Source organism: Podarcis tiliguerta (genome assembly GCF_965153285.1).
Source record: "Podarcis tiliguerta genome assembly, chromosome: 13".
In the NCBI taxonomy this organism is placed as follows: Eukaryota; Metazoa; Chordata; class Lepidosauria; order Squamata; family Lacertidae; genus Podarcis; species Podarcis tiliguerta.
The window spans coordinates 38,234,998-38,249,944 of NC_139546.1; the positions used below are offsets into that span (position 1 = coordinate 38,234,998).

Sequence of the window (14,947 nt, forward strand, 5' to 3'; positions counted from 1 at the left end):
ATGGGGGCTGCTTGGGAATTATTGTCTGGATCCATTCATAAATGATGAATGCCCCATCCTCTCTCAGCTCAGCAGGAGGGTCGTGAGTGTTAAGTGCCATTCAGTTACTGCGTCTGAAGAAGATGTCAGCAGGAACACCACCTGCAATGTCAATCACCCAATTTTCTACAGTAAAGCAAAGGTATATTATATTCTTTGAATTCAATGCCACAAGATGTGTTCATAAGCGCTACCTTAAGGCTAACTGTCACATTGAGAGAAACAAACAAAAACAAAACAGGTGTCCTTCTGGAACTGTAGCATATCAGAGGACATTGCATGATTAAGTGCTCCCTCTAAGTCTAAGCTCAACTGCCTGTGGAAAATTAGCATGTTAAGGGAAAGGGTTGTTGCCTAACCCTTGTTGTCAGCAGACAAATGCTGACTCCCTCAGCCTGAAAGCGGAGTTGAGTGCCACACCTCATGGTCAACTCTGACTGGGCTTAATCGCCCAGGGGTCCTTTACCTTTGCCTGATGCACTAGCCTACGTGCAGGGAGTTGTTTTTGTGTTCAGTGTGGAAAGAACGGCCTGATTCCCTTAAAAGTGAGATTGAAATGTCATTGAAGATGATTTTAATAATTGCCCCCCCCCCAAAAAAGGGAAAAGGAAGTATTTTTAACACAATATTGCTACCCCTCCGACAAACCCTCCAACCTGCAGATCAGATCCCATAAATAAAACTTACTGCTGCTTTGCAAAAAAGTAGAGGCAAATGTAGGCCATAGAACAGCATGAGTGGTACGCTGAGACATAGGTTCAATATTCAGCATATATTTTTATTATTGTTGTTGTGGTGGTTGTTATTGGTATATTCCACCTTTCGTCTCCAAAGAGGTCATGGTGCCATGCACACTTCTCCCCTTCTTGATTTTATCCTCACAACAATCCTGTGAAGTAGTTTAGGCTGGAAGAACAGTGGTTGACCAGTGGGCTTCATGGCTGAGTGGGGATTTGACCCCTGGTCTGTCAGGTCCTAGTCCAGCACACTAATCACTACACCATGCTGGCAGCAGGATGGAGGGAATAAATCTCCCCTTCAGAAGCTGCTGCCACCCAGAGTAGGCAAGACTAGCCTAGATGCACCGGTGGTCTCACTCAAAGTATTGCAGGTTCATATGTTAAGGGCAGTCCAGGTATAGACTACCTTCTCTAAGGAAAGCCCTCCATACATATAAACCTTCACATGTAGAAATAAGGAATCATATCAGTCTCCATATGTTGGTGTATTTCAGGTTATCTTCATTGCCACATTTGACGTCTCCCCAGATGCTGATCTAGGGGACACTCTGCGGATCATGGCCAGTGCCAACAGGTGATGTTTACAGTTTTGCAGCTTTATGTGGCCTAATATGGACCCCATGTTTCCTATAATGTAAGGGGCACGTTGGGTTTGGAGGGGAGGGAGAGGAGTGTGAAACAGATCTGGCTGCATTGTGACAGGGCAGTGGTGCTCCATGTAGTACATGATGGAAACACTAATGTATGAAGCAGAGCATGATGGAATAGTGCATGATGTTCAAGCCCTTAAACAAAAAACTAACATATCTGTTCTCTTCCACTTGCCCAGTGACAACGGTGGCAGCATCACCAAGGATATGGTTCACGAAGCGGAGTTGCCTGTCAAATATGCTGTGTATATCATTGTCACAGCGTAAGTAACTACGGATGTTTCAGGGGTAAAGCGGTGCTTGTAGAGTGCCCTCTAATAGAGCTAACCCTGATTCCTACTCACAAGGATATTACCTCTGAGATCTCCCTTTCCCATCACCATTCTAGCCTGGTCCCTTTTCTCACAGATGTTCATTTCTCTTTCATCTTCACAGCATTGAGGAGTCAACCAAGTACATTAACTTCACAGCTGGCCAAGAGGATGCAAGCAAGAATGTGGAACATCGATATGAGGTGAAGGGCAAAGGGGATGGCAAAGGGTGGCTGGTAGTTTGTAGGAAGAGGAAAATGGTACAGGCAAGGAGAGGATAATAAAGGAATAATGGGCAAGAATGAGGTCTCAAGAAAAGCTTTAAAAGTGAGGTTACTTGAAACCAGGATTTCTGTAGACTTATATTAGTTTTGCCATAAGAATCCAGGGCATTGTAGTTTGAGGTGCTTCTGGTCTGTCACTATTTTTGAGTGAGATTCAGTCATATACTGGCAAATTCAAGTTGCTTAATGAAAGTTGATTTGGGGTTCTTGTGCAACAAACCTGCTTCTTCCCCAAATCAGACTTGGTGCAAACCAGTCAGGATGAATGCTAAATAAACAGACTATCTGGAAATGACTTTAGTTGGGGTACTGAGAATTCCTTGCAGAAGAAGCTGCTTGGAAAAGGGCACTGGGCCCTCTCACCTGTCGGCCATATGCTTAATTAGTTTTCTGACAGCTAATTAAGCTTTAACCCTACTCCCAAACTAATTTGGGACTGGATCTGGTGTGGTCCATGGGTTGACCCAGGGTGGCTGTGCCTGATGGGGACACAGGGAGAATGGGAGGGAGCTGGGCACTGCCCAGGTTTCAAATGGTACTGAGTGGGGTGGAAGAAGACATCCAGGACCCATGGTGTGTTCTGTCTGCCTTGAACAGTGTCTATTTCACTTTCAGGTGAAAAATCTCCGTCAACGAAATGTCCCCATCTCTGTGACATTTCAGATCCCTGTAAAACTGAAAGGGATCCAGGTGTGGAATGTGTCTCAGGTTGTCTCTTCCCAGGTATAATTATCTGCTCATTCTCTAACCATCCCAATGTATAATCCCCCTAATCTCTAATGAAGTGCCTCTGCTCACCTATTTATCTTGTTGGGGAAATAGGAAAAGCATGCCATATCCTACTCTCAGCCTGCCAGATGTGGGGCTGGCTTGAACCTAGGACCTCCAAGAAGGAAGGTTGATTATTTAAACTGTCTCTTTCCCCACATTCTCAGTTTGCCAAGTGCGTCTTGGAGAAAGAAAGTGCTGGCACCAAAGATTTTCCAGTGACAAAGGACCTCCCCCTTCTGGTGAGTTTAGCATACTGCAGCCTCTCCCCAGGATCACCTATATCCGTTGTATATAAAAGAACACAAGGAGAGCCCTGCCAGATCAGATCACTGGCCCCTTCCATCCAGCTAATGCCTGTTCTCAAAGTAGCCAGCTAATGCCTGTGGTAAGCCCAAAAGCAGGACTTGAAGCTCCTAGTTATCTAGAGCTAGTGTGATGTTGTGTTTAGATGCATTTAACTAGGGCTAGGGAAGTCTGGGTTCAGCCATGAAACTTTCTGAATGATCTTGGGCCAGCTACTCTTTTTCAGTCTAACCTGCCTCACAGAACTGTTGGGATGATAACAGGAGTGGAGAGACAACTCCTTGAAGGAAGAATGGGATTAAAGAAGCATATTATAATAACAGCAGAGACCATCCTCGGAACTATGGTGGCTAGAAACGTCTTTAATAAAAAGAAAGTAGATGTTTTCAGGATGTTGAATTGCCATGCTGCATGCTGGCTGAAGATATATCTGCTCAGCAGTGAGTTTTCCCTTTGGCCTTGCTCACCCCAGCTTATCTTTCCACCTCTCTCAGGACTGCTCTGTAGCCTCCTGCAAGATAATCCGTTGTGACATTTTGTCACTGAAGACACGGGAGCCACTGGAATTCAGGATCAAGGGGAATGTCAGTTTCCAGTGGGCATCTCAGGTATAGAGGTTGCCATTAATGGGTATTACATTGAGGTTTTTTTAAAAAATACAACAACAACAAAACAAAAACTTTTGTGACCTGCAAAATGTTAATTTGCTCTGCTGGTCAGCAACTTGTCAGTGCCTGACAAGGGATTCCCCTCTCTCAGAAGGAATTGCTCTCTCTTCCCCAGATCCAGCAGAAGAAAGTTGTCTTGGTGAGCATGGCAAAGATTTCCTATGATGAGAAAAAATACACACAGAAGGAAGGCTTTGCACAGGCCCAGGTAATGGGGGGAAGGGGCAGTGGTGCACTTAGTTGATTTTAGGACTCCCTCAGATAACCTGCTTATTCATCCTTCATTCTGATTTGCTTGCACAAAGCTTATGCAGTGGTTAGGCACTGAACATTTGAGAGTTAGACAGTGGTTTTGCTGAACATTTGTGATATGGCAAGTATTCATTCTGCATTGATCCTGATTTGCTTTTGGAGTGTTTATGCATCTTCCCAGTAATCAGTTGTTTGCCCGACACTTTCCAATGCAGTTTCCCATCGCTTTCCAAACCACAAAAAGTCCAGTATTTTTTTGAAGTGGATTTGTTGCGCTAGGGCAGCAAAACCCTTTAATCCACTTCAATTGTGCAAACCTTACATTTTGGTATGTGTTTCAATCCCTCCTGCAAAATACTGGCAGTCTTTAGGCACCTTTAGGCTCTGAACTATAAGGATATGACACTGCTTTCAGGGCAGGGGGAGCAGCAGCCTCACCCAGTGCTTATAGCTGGGGCCTAACTCCTGGGTTTTTCTGCCAGAGATGTCTACCGTTGGACTAAGGGAGGGAGGGAGCAAGAGCAGAAAACTGGCAGCTGGACCTCTGGCCTCCCACTCGTCCCAGCACTTGGGTTAGAGGATGACATCAGGATGTCTTGGTTAGTCTGGTTCTGTTCACTTTCTTCCCACCCAGGTGCAGACTATGGTGGAACGAATAGAGCTCTACAACTACCTGCCTGCGATCATTGGCAGTGCCATTGCGGGGCTTGTCCTTCTTGCTGTCATTGCTGCAATCCTCTACAAGGTGAGGCAGAGTTGCAGGGGGAATCTAATGAGAAGCAAAGGAGGGCTTAATCCAGATGTGGGGAAGGTTTGTAAGGCTTCTGAATTTGGTCTGTGAGGACATTTTCGGCAAACCACACCAACCTGGCATAAGATGTCAGGTTCACATATGTGTCATATTTATTTCTTTATACTGCAATTTCATTAAAAAAAATATGAGGTGGTTTACAATGTGTGTATGTATGTACACACACTTTTAAAAAAGGAAAACCACAGGTCATCAACTAACTCTTACAGAATATGTTTTTCTTAATTGTCTGCATAAGCCTGGTGGCAAAGAAAAGTGTTCAGCAAATCTTTAAAGGTTAATATAGAAGGTGCCTGTCAAATTTCTACTGGAAGTGCATTCCACAGGGCTGGGCTGATGACACTACTCAATTTAACACTGAATCAAGTGAGCCTCACCAGCTTGGGGGACAACCAACAATGTGGCAGCCAGCAATGTGGTGCCCACAGGCATCTACAAAAGCCTTCCCTAATTCCAAAATGGTCTGCTATGCCTGCCCCACTCACTGAAATTAGGCTTAAAAGCAGCAGTTTAGTATAGCAAATAGAGTAGATTGTGGTGTGTGTGCAGCCCATGACAGTTTCTTTCATTTGTAAAGGTCCCAAAAGGCTGGTGATGCCTACATTTCTGTTTGTGAAGTGACAACAGAAAGCATGTGCTTCTTGAGCATGTTCAGAGTGCTTTCCTCTCCTCAGTGGGGTAATCCTAGGTGGGTGGGAGGCAAATGGCTTCTGCTGCAATCAAAGGGTATGATTTCCATGCCACAATCTCAGAAATAAAGCATTATATTTCTAGAAGAGTGAAATGTAACACTATCTTTCTCTTTCACTTGCTCCCTGCTCCTTTCTTTCCTTCTAGGTTGGGTTCTTCAAGCGCCAATATAAGCAGATGCTTACTGAAGCTGGGGCTGGTGACGAAGCTGCAGATCCCGCCTCACAACCCACCCCTCAGGACCTAGACACCTCTCCTCCCAAAGACACTGTCTACTAATAAATCTCCTGTTCCTCTGCGGCTTTTCGATACTCTGGGGAAGGTAACCCCCCAAAGCCCATTTTAAGGACATAAGAAGAGCCTTGCAGGACCTGACCAAATGTCTGGTTTCCCACAGTGGTCAACCAGATGCTTCTGAGACAAACAGGTCTTGGAGGCAATAGATTTCCCCCCATTGTTGCTCCCTAGTGACTGGGATTCAGAGAATCCATTGTAGCTCTTTGATAGCCTTATTTTCTGTGAATCCTTCCCCTCTTTTAAAAGACATCTAAGCTCTTGACCATCATCATGTATTGTGACATTTCTCCTTAACCAGAGAGATTCTCCTTTTACCCCTTCAGCAGACTGGATATAAAAAAGGACCACAGTATTACAGTTTATCCCCAGCATAATGTGCCACATTTCTAGCACAAATTTACATCTAATTCTGTGGGCTGATAGAATTGGAAGGCGACTTCAATTGTGCTGCAAAAATGTCATTGAGGATGTCAAACTAGGATTTTCTCAAACAATTTTTGATCCAAAGCCTATTGAAAGGGGAGTAATGGAGTCTTCAGTGTCCTTGGTAGCACGTTTTCATTTAGGCAGTACAATGATTAAGGGAATTGAAAGCAGTGGTTGTATTTGAAGCTGAGAAATATTATGCTGGTACTGTGGGTTTTTGAGGGGGAAAGTAAGAGATAGTGGTGTGGACAACTAGAGTTGAGGGAAAAACTTGGTTTGGTTTGCTGTTTCATGTGAACCTAGCTAATTCAGTTTCTGAAACAATGCATGAATCACAGCACAGCTAGCCTTCAAAATTTGCCCTTCCCCGAACTTTGTGATGCAGTCTTCTGACTAAAAAAAGTATGAATTATAGGAAAGCATGTATAAAATGCATATACTAAGGAAATAATATGTAAAATATATGGGGAAACTGCTTGCAAAAATATATAGTAGGGGAAATTTGGATTAAAATGCTGATGAATTTCCATGAGGACTGTCTTTTAAAAAATTACTGCAAAGTGACGTGGAAGTGTGGCAAATTTAACAACTTGAATTGTATTGTTTTTGTGTACAATTGTTGTAAACAACTCTATTTTTTATAAATAGCAGTATCAAATTATTTTTATAAGTAAAAAAGAAGAAACTGAAGAGAAATAAAAATTGACAGATTTGTCAACCCCTAGAGACAACCTTACACAAAACGGAAGCATTCAGCAGTGTGAAAAAGAGAAATACATCTCAAAATGCTAAAATAAGGTAATTAAAAACTGATTTGAAAAAACAACAAACAAACTTGGAAAAGCACCCCCTCCCCATTGTTTCCAGTTTTATTAAACTCTAGCCCACAGAAGTTTACGTTGTTATGTGTTAGTCTTTAAGATGCCACACACTGTTTCTGTTGCAACAGAATATTGCAACAGGGATATTGCCATGGGACTATGCTACAGGGTTGTAGAGAAATATATTTCGAAGATGGTAGAAAGGATGCTTTTTTATTGGCCCCATGTGTTTCGGCTCAAATACCTTCCTTTCTTCCTTCTTTCCTTTTTTAAAGGTTACATTTAAAGCAAAAGGTTGGTTACTTTAAAATGTTCATTTATTTAGAAGAATTATCCAGTGGTTTTATGGTGGAATCTAGATTTACGGTAGTTGTGTTCTCGTGACCATTACCAGAAGAGTGTCACTTGTTAAAGAGTGAGGATGGCATCAGAGCTTGGGTGGTAGAGTACGGTGGGGTGTGTGAGCTGGTGCCTTGGTAGCAGGAGGGCATTCTTTGGAACTGTGGGTTTGTGGATGAGTTGCCATCATGCAGGGATGTCACTGCATGTTTGTCACGGACTGGCTAGATGCAGAGGAGTGGTGGGAGGCCATTCGGAAGAGTTCCTGTGTTCACTGGGTCTGAGCTGTTTTGGTTTCTTTGAATAAAGTTGCACATTTGCATTTCATGATGTCACATAGCTGTGTAATATGCACTGAATCTGACTGCCAATACTTGATGCTCTTTACTGATGTAGAAGTCACATAGTTGGCAGTGAAGAGAGATCCGAAGGCAAGAATAGGATAAGTCTGGGTTCTTAAAGGTTTAGAAAAAGGGAGAGCTAGGCTCTAGTGGACAACTAAAAGCAAAACATGGTAGGGAAATAAATCTGTCAAAGGAGCAGAAGCATGAAAGTGGGGAAGCCCATGCTCAACCAGCCTAGATGGAAGTAACAGTGTTTAGGGAAACATGTCATAATTCTGCAAAAAATGCCATACTATCTCAAACACCAAATTTCAATTTGATATAAGACTTAAGTTAAATTTCAGCACATACTTTGTCATATGTTACTTATAATGTGTCCTAGTAGCCCCATTCTTATATTATTAACGCAACTAGAGTATTCCCTGCTAGACACCCTCTGAAGACTGGGCATTCTGCATTTGCTTTGAGTATAGCTATAAATAGACCCCAGGAATCCAAGGGTGGGGAGAAGAGGTTGGTTGGTTCCTGGGCCTCAAGCCAAGGGTAATGAGACCTTGGTCTTTAAACAAGTGTTAGTCGATGGCCTGCCTGGATAATATTCAAGCTGGGCTATGTTTGTCTCTGAGATTGATTGGCCAAGCATGGTCAGATGGGCATAACTGTCAGGTCTGGCAAAGGGGAGGAGAGGGCTGTGGTGTAGGGAGTGTGCAGGAAGGCCTTAAACACAGGAGAGTGAAGAGAGACCAACCAGCCCGACGAGGAGAGACCTCTATTGTTGACAACCTCGGACGTCCTTGACTTCACACATGATTCCCTGGTGGAGGGCCACACGACTGGTGGCCCACGGACGAAAGCTTGCCACAGCAGCGGCTAGTGGGCACCACGGTGATGGGTCAGGTGGTAAGTGAATTCAGTAAGAGACAAGGCCAATAGCATAAATGATTACTGAAAAATTGTTGAGCAGCACCACTGTTCTTAGGTCATGATTGCTACCTATTTATTCTTTCTTTTACCTTAATGGTTCAGGGGAAAGTATACACTTTTAAAAATTAATTTTAAGAAACTTTATTTTAACTTGGGGGACATAAATGATGCCTGAGATTTTATTTGCTCCTTGCTTCCACTTGCCTGTCCCTTGCCCAATTTTTGTTTCAAAAGACCTTTGCTTCCTTTAATAATCTGTTATTGGGACACTATGCAAGGTATTATGTATTAGCATATGCCTTTTGGAATGGGGTCCCTATTAGGTTTGGAGAAGTGTCTGTCCTAGGAAGCTAAGTACATATTAAAGTGACGGCATCTTCCACTATCTAGTTCTATAAGTGCCCCTTTCTCTACACCCCCCCCCCCGGCCAATTAACTGAAATGTACTACCCCATTGCTTTCCCTCTGGCTTTGTACTCTTGGAAAGATGCCGGTGATTTGGTATCTGATCTGTTTTCCACAAAAAAGGACAGCAAAGGGACCTTGAGAATGACCTTATTTGTCTGTTAGAGGGCACTGTGCAACAGCAGATCATAGAGTAGGTACTGGGCAGAGGGTACTTGCCCCCTGAGAATCAAAATGTGCCAGTGGCTCAGGATAACACAAGGAGGCATTGTGTTGCTCCAAGGAAGTGGATGCCACAACACCATACCAGTGCCATCTGCTGCAGTTTATGCTTTGCATTTGGGATTATCCTTTCTTTTTTCTATTTGTGATGCAGTGCGAACATGGAAAATCTTGTCCTTTGTGGTGGCACTTCCTGGAGTGGGTGTCTGCATGTTGAATGTCTATCTGCAACAAGCAAATCACCCGCATGAACCACCTGAGTTCATCCCATATCATCACCTGCGCCTCCGATCAAAGGTAAGAATTAAGCAGGAGAGTTCTGATAATGGATTAGGGGGAATCATTTTCCAAAACAGATAGGTCAAGCTATGTGGCTTGGGATGTTGATACTCAAAGGACATCATGTGAATTATTGTTTAGTCTTTTAAAATGTCAGCTGACTTTGGTTTTTATTCTATGGTTTTAGTTGTCGGCTATTTTACATCATACTGTGCTAGCTGCTTTAAAAAATATCATTGTAATGATTGTCTTCATTATATTAAGGGGTATGCAATTTAAAAAATAGATAGATAGAAGGGGGGTACTGGCAATCTAGCCCTCAGTTCTCTTTCTCTCTCCTTCTTTTTCAGCCTTTCCCCTGGGGTGATGGAAATCACACCTTATTTCATAACCCTCACACCAACCCACTGCCCACAGGTTATGAAGGAGACAGCCACCACTGAACCACTGCCATTCTTTCTTACGGGGGACAGGGAGGCATATACCCCTGTATAACTTTATTACTGCTTTGAGACAGGTTTCCAGGGATAATAAAATCTCATTTTGATGGGTGGAGCACTTTCTTGGTATTTCAAATTGTATTGTATTGGAGGCAGTTTGGGGAAATGTGTGTGTGTGGGGGGGGGAGTGTTGTTCTTCTGCCAAATTTTCAGGGAAAAGAGGTCAGCTGGGAAACAGTTGATGCCTAGTGCTTTAGGTGATAGCTTTCAGCCAGGGCTGCTGAGGTTAGCCTTGAGATGTTCAACCCCACCCCTGAAGAAGTCCTGATAGCCAATGAACAGTGAAAAATCTGTCAGGATTGCAGCTGATCTTGCTTGCATTGCTGTGCTTCCTATGTTTACAGTTCCTAAAGACCTGGATGACTTCATGTGTATTTTGCTCAAATTTGCATCATGTAATTCTTTTTTTTTTAATGTTGATAGTTATAAATTTATATCCACATACCAAGTCCAAGATGCAGCATAACTGTGAATGAAAGAAACAACCAACCAACCACGAGACTTCTTCAGGCAGCAACTGTTTGCACAGCAGATTAAGCTGCAGAAGGAACAATCTGATACATCTATCTCCAGTAAGGGAACATGGTCCCCAGGCAGAAAAAGCCCAGCATTTCACATAAAAGCATTTCACCTAATGCTGTGCCTGAGATCTTAAAACCCAGGGCCAGGATTAATTTATGGGTAATAAGTGCATTTGCAGATATTTGCCCTTTTTTTCCCTTCCATGATCCATTTATTCAAAACCTCTCCCCTTTCTTTTTGCAAAAGCTGGGAGAATTTGGGGGTAGAGATAGTTATATCTGGAGTACAAGGGCAGGGACCAATGAATAATTGCTATGGAAGATTGAGAAGGAACTGTGCAAGACACTTATGCCTCACCCCTTGACCACATAAATTTGGTTCAGTCTCCCTTCCAGCAGCTAAGATGCTGCTGTTCACATTCTTTTCAGTCTGCTACGTTTATAAGGACAATAACATTTTACCACAGGTGTATTGCTGGATGTGCTACAAACATAAGGCACTCTTTCTCACACGTCTGCAACGTATGACTGAACTTCACCAGCCCATAGACATAGGGATTAGAAGTCATGATCCCTAGCTTTCAAAGCCATGATAGGCATATTTTCCTGCATAAAAAGCACTTTTTTGTAGGACTGTGTGTATGTCAGGAGTGGGGAACCTGTGGTCCTCCACCTGGCGTTACACTCCAACTCCCATCAGGGAGCTATTCAGCAACAGCTAGAGGACCACAAGTTGTCCATTCCTGGTACAGGCATTTCTCCACTTATGCATGTTTGACTTGCGCATGAACATGTGAAGTTTCGGGAAACAATTAAATAAATTAATCTAAACTGCAAAAATGTGTGAACAGGGCAAAAATGGCCTGAAAAGAACAGAAAAACTGCAAAAATGGCACGAAAATAGTGGGAAAATAGCTAGTAATTCCATAAGCCCTTGCACTGATCTTTGAGGCCTTGGAGAATTGGAGTTTGAGAAAGGAGGTTTGGAGGGAGTAATTTTCATGGCTTTTTAGTGGAGTTCCACTTTTTAGATGCTGTTCCCCACTACACATGATTTCACGTACAGTGGATGCTCGGGTTGCGAATGTGATCCATGCGGGATGCACGTTCGCAACCCGCAGTGTTCACAACCCGCGTCTGCCTGTCTGCAGTACTTCCAGGTTTCAGCGGTCTGCACCCTGAAAAAACACAACCTGAAGCGGCTGTAACCCGAGGTATGACTATATACATGCACGGTATCTGGGAATGTAACCCCCATGTAAGTGGGGAGACGCCTGCATAGGTTATCACCTGTAATGATGTCACATGTACATATTTATCTGTGTGCACACATACATACCCCCCCAACATAACTCAGCATGTGAGCAACTGTGATACATGCAACGGTCATTTTCTACCATCAAACTTCGTTCTATTTAAGGAAACTGCAATCTATGAAGCAGACCTCAGTTATGTTCAGGAGCAATTATCTCATCTTGTTCAGTCCATTTGATTATTGTGGGCATACTATAAGATACCCTATAGAAGGCATGGGTTGTGGGATTGGCTATCCTTTAGTAGCAGCAGAACTGGGGCCAGCACCACTGTCTTGTTGTGGGGATCCCGCCACCTCACCATCTCCTGCCTCCATCATTTGTTTGTACTGTCGTTTGAAGAAGCCAACCTGGAAAGAAGGGAAGAGAGCAACAAACACACACAAAGAGAAAATTCAGATGAAGGGTTTGCTCATCCTGGGGGTAATGGGTAAATGGCACCAGAAGAATCAATGAAACAAGTATAGACCACATTTGTACACTGGGCACCCCCACTTAGGTGTGGCAGCTTTCTGCCCCAGCCATCTCCCTACTTGTGTGTGTTTGATGTGGGCCAAAGTTACTCCCAAAGGCCCTCCCCTCACTTATAAGCATACTTCTAAATGTCAATCCTCACCTTGTAAAGAACAGCAGCAATCAGGGCAAGAAGAATGAGTCCCCCCACACTGCTGCCAATGATAACAGGAAGGTAGTTGTAAGGCTCCAGGAATTCCACCACAGTATTCGCCTACAGGGTAAGAGGGAAAAAACTGAGAGGGAGAACCTGGTGATGTCATGCACTAGGGTTAATTCATTTGAACAGTGCCTCATCCAGAGGTACAAAAGGTAGCCTGGAATGCTAACTTCTTCCTTGCTCCTTCTAGACAACATCTGGAGATGTCCTGGCTCCTAGCTATGGCCTATGGACAGTGTGTCTCCTTTTGACCTTCATTACCTGATTCTGTGGAAGGCCTTCTTTCTGAGTATATATTTTCTCATCGTAAGAAATCTTTGCTGAGCTCACCAAGGTCACTTTCTTCTGCTGGGTCTGAAAGACAGAGACAACCCCTCTCAGAGGTGGGAAAGGTACTTGCCTGAAAGATTTCACCAAGAAGGGATCCAAAAGGAGTAACTGGCTCTCTGTCTTTTTTTTCTTCTTTTTTTTTTAAGTTGCTTTGTTGGTATAGAGATGTAACTGCCTGTGAGCATATCTACTATACAGCAACTTAAATTATTTGTATAACGTATTGTCATAGGGTCCCCCAATGAGGGTTCTGTTGAGAAGTTTGGTCACCACTGAAGAAGAGTTCTGGGGTTCATAGAATGGCTGCACCCAAAGATGCAGCTGGTTTGGGAGTGCCGCACAGAAGCATGTTAACATCTTACACGACCTTCCCACCCCTGCACCAATAAAGCCCCAGCAGTGGCCTTCATACCTGGGAGACCCATTGGAATCCCATCTTCCCCTTGATGCTGAACTCCAGTGGTTGCTTCTGCCCCAGGGATGGAATGTTGCACCGGATCGTTTTACAGACAGCCACAGAGCAGTCCTGGAAAGAGGTGCAAGGATATCTTCAGATAAAGTGTTGATGCTGAGTATAGCTACCCCTTAACCTAAAGGGGTCCCCAGAGTCACCCAGTCCAGGTGCTTCCGAAATAAGGGGATGTACTTTACAGTAGGGATGTACTCACCAGAATGGAATTCTTTCTTAGTTCTGCCACAAAATCTTTGGCCCCTTGGGTGTCTGCTTCAGGGGCACACTGAGCTAGGTGGTTCATCTAGGGAAAGGGAAAGCAAATTTCATATATGTAAGGGGCTAAGAATAGCCATCACAGAAGCCTTTCACTTGTAATTCATGTATTTCCACACTGTTTGTCTAAACAAGTATGCTAGTTCAAGGCTCAGGGCACATGCAGAATATCTCTTAACACAGGTTAGGTAGCATGGTTCAACTGTACTGAAAATGACAGTGGGAAGAGGCGTGCTAAGCAGCAATGGAAGTCTCACACTGTTCATGCTTATGGGTAGAGGGCAGATTTTAATTCTTTTGTTGTGACCATAGAACCAGCAGGTAGGGAAGAACATAAAAATTGCTCTCATGAATCAGATAAAAGGAACAGCAGGTCCAGCAATGACCAGTCAGGTACTTTTAGGAAACTCACAAGTAGACCGTGATGGAAACAGCCATCCACTGTTGTTTGTCCCAACACCTGTTAGTCAGCAACACTGCCTCTGAACCTGGAGGATCCATTCTCCACTCATGGCCAGCAGCCATTGATAGGGCTATCCTCCATAATTTTGTCTAATTTGCCTCTATTTACTTATAGAATAGCCTGGAGAGGCTCTCAAAATGGCTTTAAAAAGATTCTCCAATTAAATCTCACTCAAATCTAGCACAGGAACTGAATAGGCAGGATTGAAACTGGGAGGGGCTTCATTCATACAAAAGGAGCTTGCTGAATGAGCTCTGCCGCTAGAACATGGAGAAGGAGATGGCCCACTCTGGATATACACTCCTCTATTGAAAGAGAGCCATAAATTGATGTGGTATGTGGAGGAGTATTTTCTTTGTCCCCCTTGAATTTCCAGCCAATCAATTTTATTGGGTAACCCAAGTTCTAGTATTATGAAGGTTAAAAAAATTCTGGTTGTATACTATTGCTAGACCAGTACTTAATTCAGTCCTATTAACAAAAAAGAAATCATATTTGGTCTCAGAAGGATATACCTCAGGAAGGATGTCCGCGGATGCATTCCACACCCATGTCCCATTCAGTTGCACAGGGAACTTAAACGTGATTGAGACAGGAACCTTTCGTGTATATGTGTTCTTCACCTAAACAAGAAGAAGATCCTGTATAAATGTGACAGGAGCCCAACAGTCAGCCCATTGCTATCACTAACCAAGATATATTTTCCCCATTCCACAATAAGGATGGAAGAGAAATTCAATTCAATATGCATTTAAAGTCAAATCTACCTAAGTTGTTAATAAAATAAAATAATAATAATAATTAATAATAATAATAATAATAATTTTATTATTATTTATACCCT

General features: G+C 43.3%; 3 protein-coding genes across 13 annotated transcripts in view; 2 read left to right on the top strand and 1 right to left on the bottom strand.

Annotated features, from left to right (window-relative positions):
- LOC310662763 (integrin alpha-X-like) overlaps nt 1–7,134 on the top strand; it is a 30,809-nt gene extending 23,675 nt beyond the window's left edge. For 7 of the 10 annotated variants that reach the window (XM_083409848.1, XM_083409847.1, XM_083409849.1 and 4 more), the window contains 10 exons: nt 68–181; nt 1,274–1,353; nt 1,609–1,692; nt 1,865–1,943; nt 2,640–2,747; nt 2,960–3,034; nt 3,593–3,706; nt 3,882–3,974; nt 4,653–4,763; nt 5,667–7,134. In XM_083409848.1, the coding sequence (XP_083265974.1) occupies nt 68–181; nt 1,274–1,353; nt 1,609–1,692; nt 1,865–1,943; nt 2,640–2,747; nt 2,960–3,034; nt 3,593–3,706; nt 3,882–3,974; nt 4,653–4,763; nt 5,667–5,798 (990 nt within the window). In that variant the 3' untranslated portion in view covers nt 5,799–7,134. The remainder of the gene's footprint in view (nt 1–67; nt 182–1,273; nt 1,354–1,608; nt 1,693–1,864; nt 1,944–2,639; nt 2,748–2,959; nt 3,035–3,592; nt 3,707–3,881; nt 3,975–4,652; nt 4,764–5,666) is intronic. The other 3 variants (XM_083409843.1, XM_083409844.1, XM_083409845.1) reach the window with 3 other exon arrangements.
- Nucleotides 7,135–8,426: 1,292 nt separating this feature from the next.
- Nucleotides 8,427–10,134, top strand: COX6A2 (cytochrome c oxidase subunit 6A2). Its single transcript, XM_083409986.1, has 3 exons — nt 8,427–8,646; nt 9,452–9,594; nt 9,927–10,134. Exons 1-3 carry the CDS (start codon nt 8,553–8,555, stop codon nt 10,017–10,019), a joined length of 330 nt encoding a protein of 109 aa, XP_083266112.1. The 5' UTR covers nt 8,427–8,552; the 3' UTR covers nt 10,020–10,134.
- A 327-nt stretch (nt 10,135–10,461) lies between these two features.
- The window catches only part of LOC310662762 (integrin alpha-X-like), a 38,776-nt gene continuing 34,290 nt past the window's right edge, over nt 10,462–14,947 (bottom strand). For both annotated transcript variants that reach the window (XM_083409839.1, XM_083409840.1), the window contains 6 exons: nt 14,619–14,726; nt 13,582–13,668; nt 13,326–13,439; nt 12,845–12,937; nt 12,527–12,637; nt 10,462–12,260 (listed from right to left, as the gene is read on the bottom strand). In XM_083409839.1, coding sequence (XP_083265965.1) covers nt 12,144–12,260; nt 12,527–12,637; nt 12,845–12,937; nt 13,326–13,439; nt 13,582–13,668; nt 14,619–14,726 — 630 coding nt within the window. In that variant the 3' untranslated portion in view covers nt 10,462–12,143. The remainder of the gene's footprint in view (nt 12,261–12,526; nt 12,638–12,844; nt 12,938–13,325; nt 13,440–13,581; nt 13,669–14,618; nt 14,727–14,947) is intronic.

What these genes read in the sequence shown, in the direction of transcription:
- COX6A2 (XM_083409986.1), top strand. Translation starts at nt 8,553, where the DNA reads ATGATTCCCTGGTGGAGGGCCACACGACTGGTGGCCCACGGACGAAAG. An exon ending in CCACGGTGATGGGTCAGGTG is followed by an intron (nt 8,647 to 9,451) that starts GTAAGTGAATTC and finishes TTTGTGATGCAG; the next exon opens with TGCGAACATGGAAAATCTTG. An exon ending in ACCTGCGCCTCCGATCAAAG is followed by an intron (nt 9,595 to 9,926) that starts GTAAGAATTAAG and finishes CTTCTTTTTCAG; the next exon opens with CCTTTCCCCTGGGGTGATGG.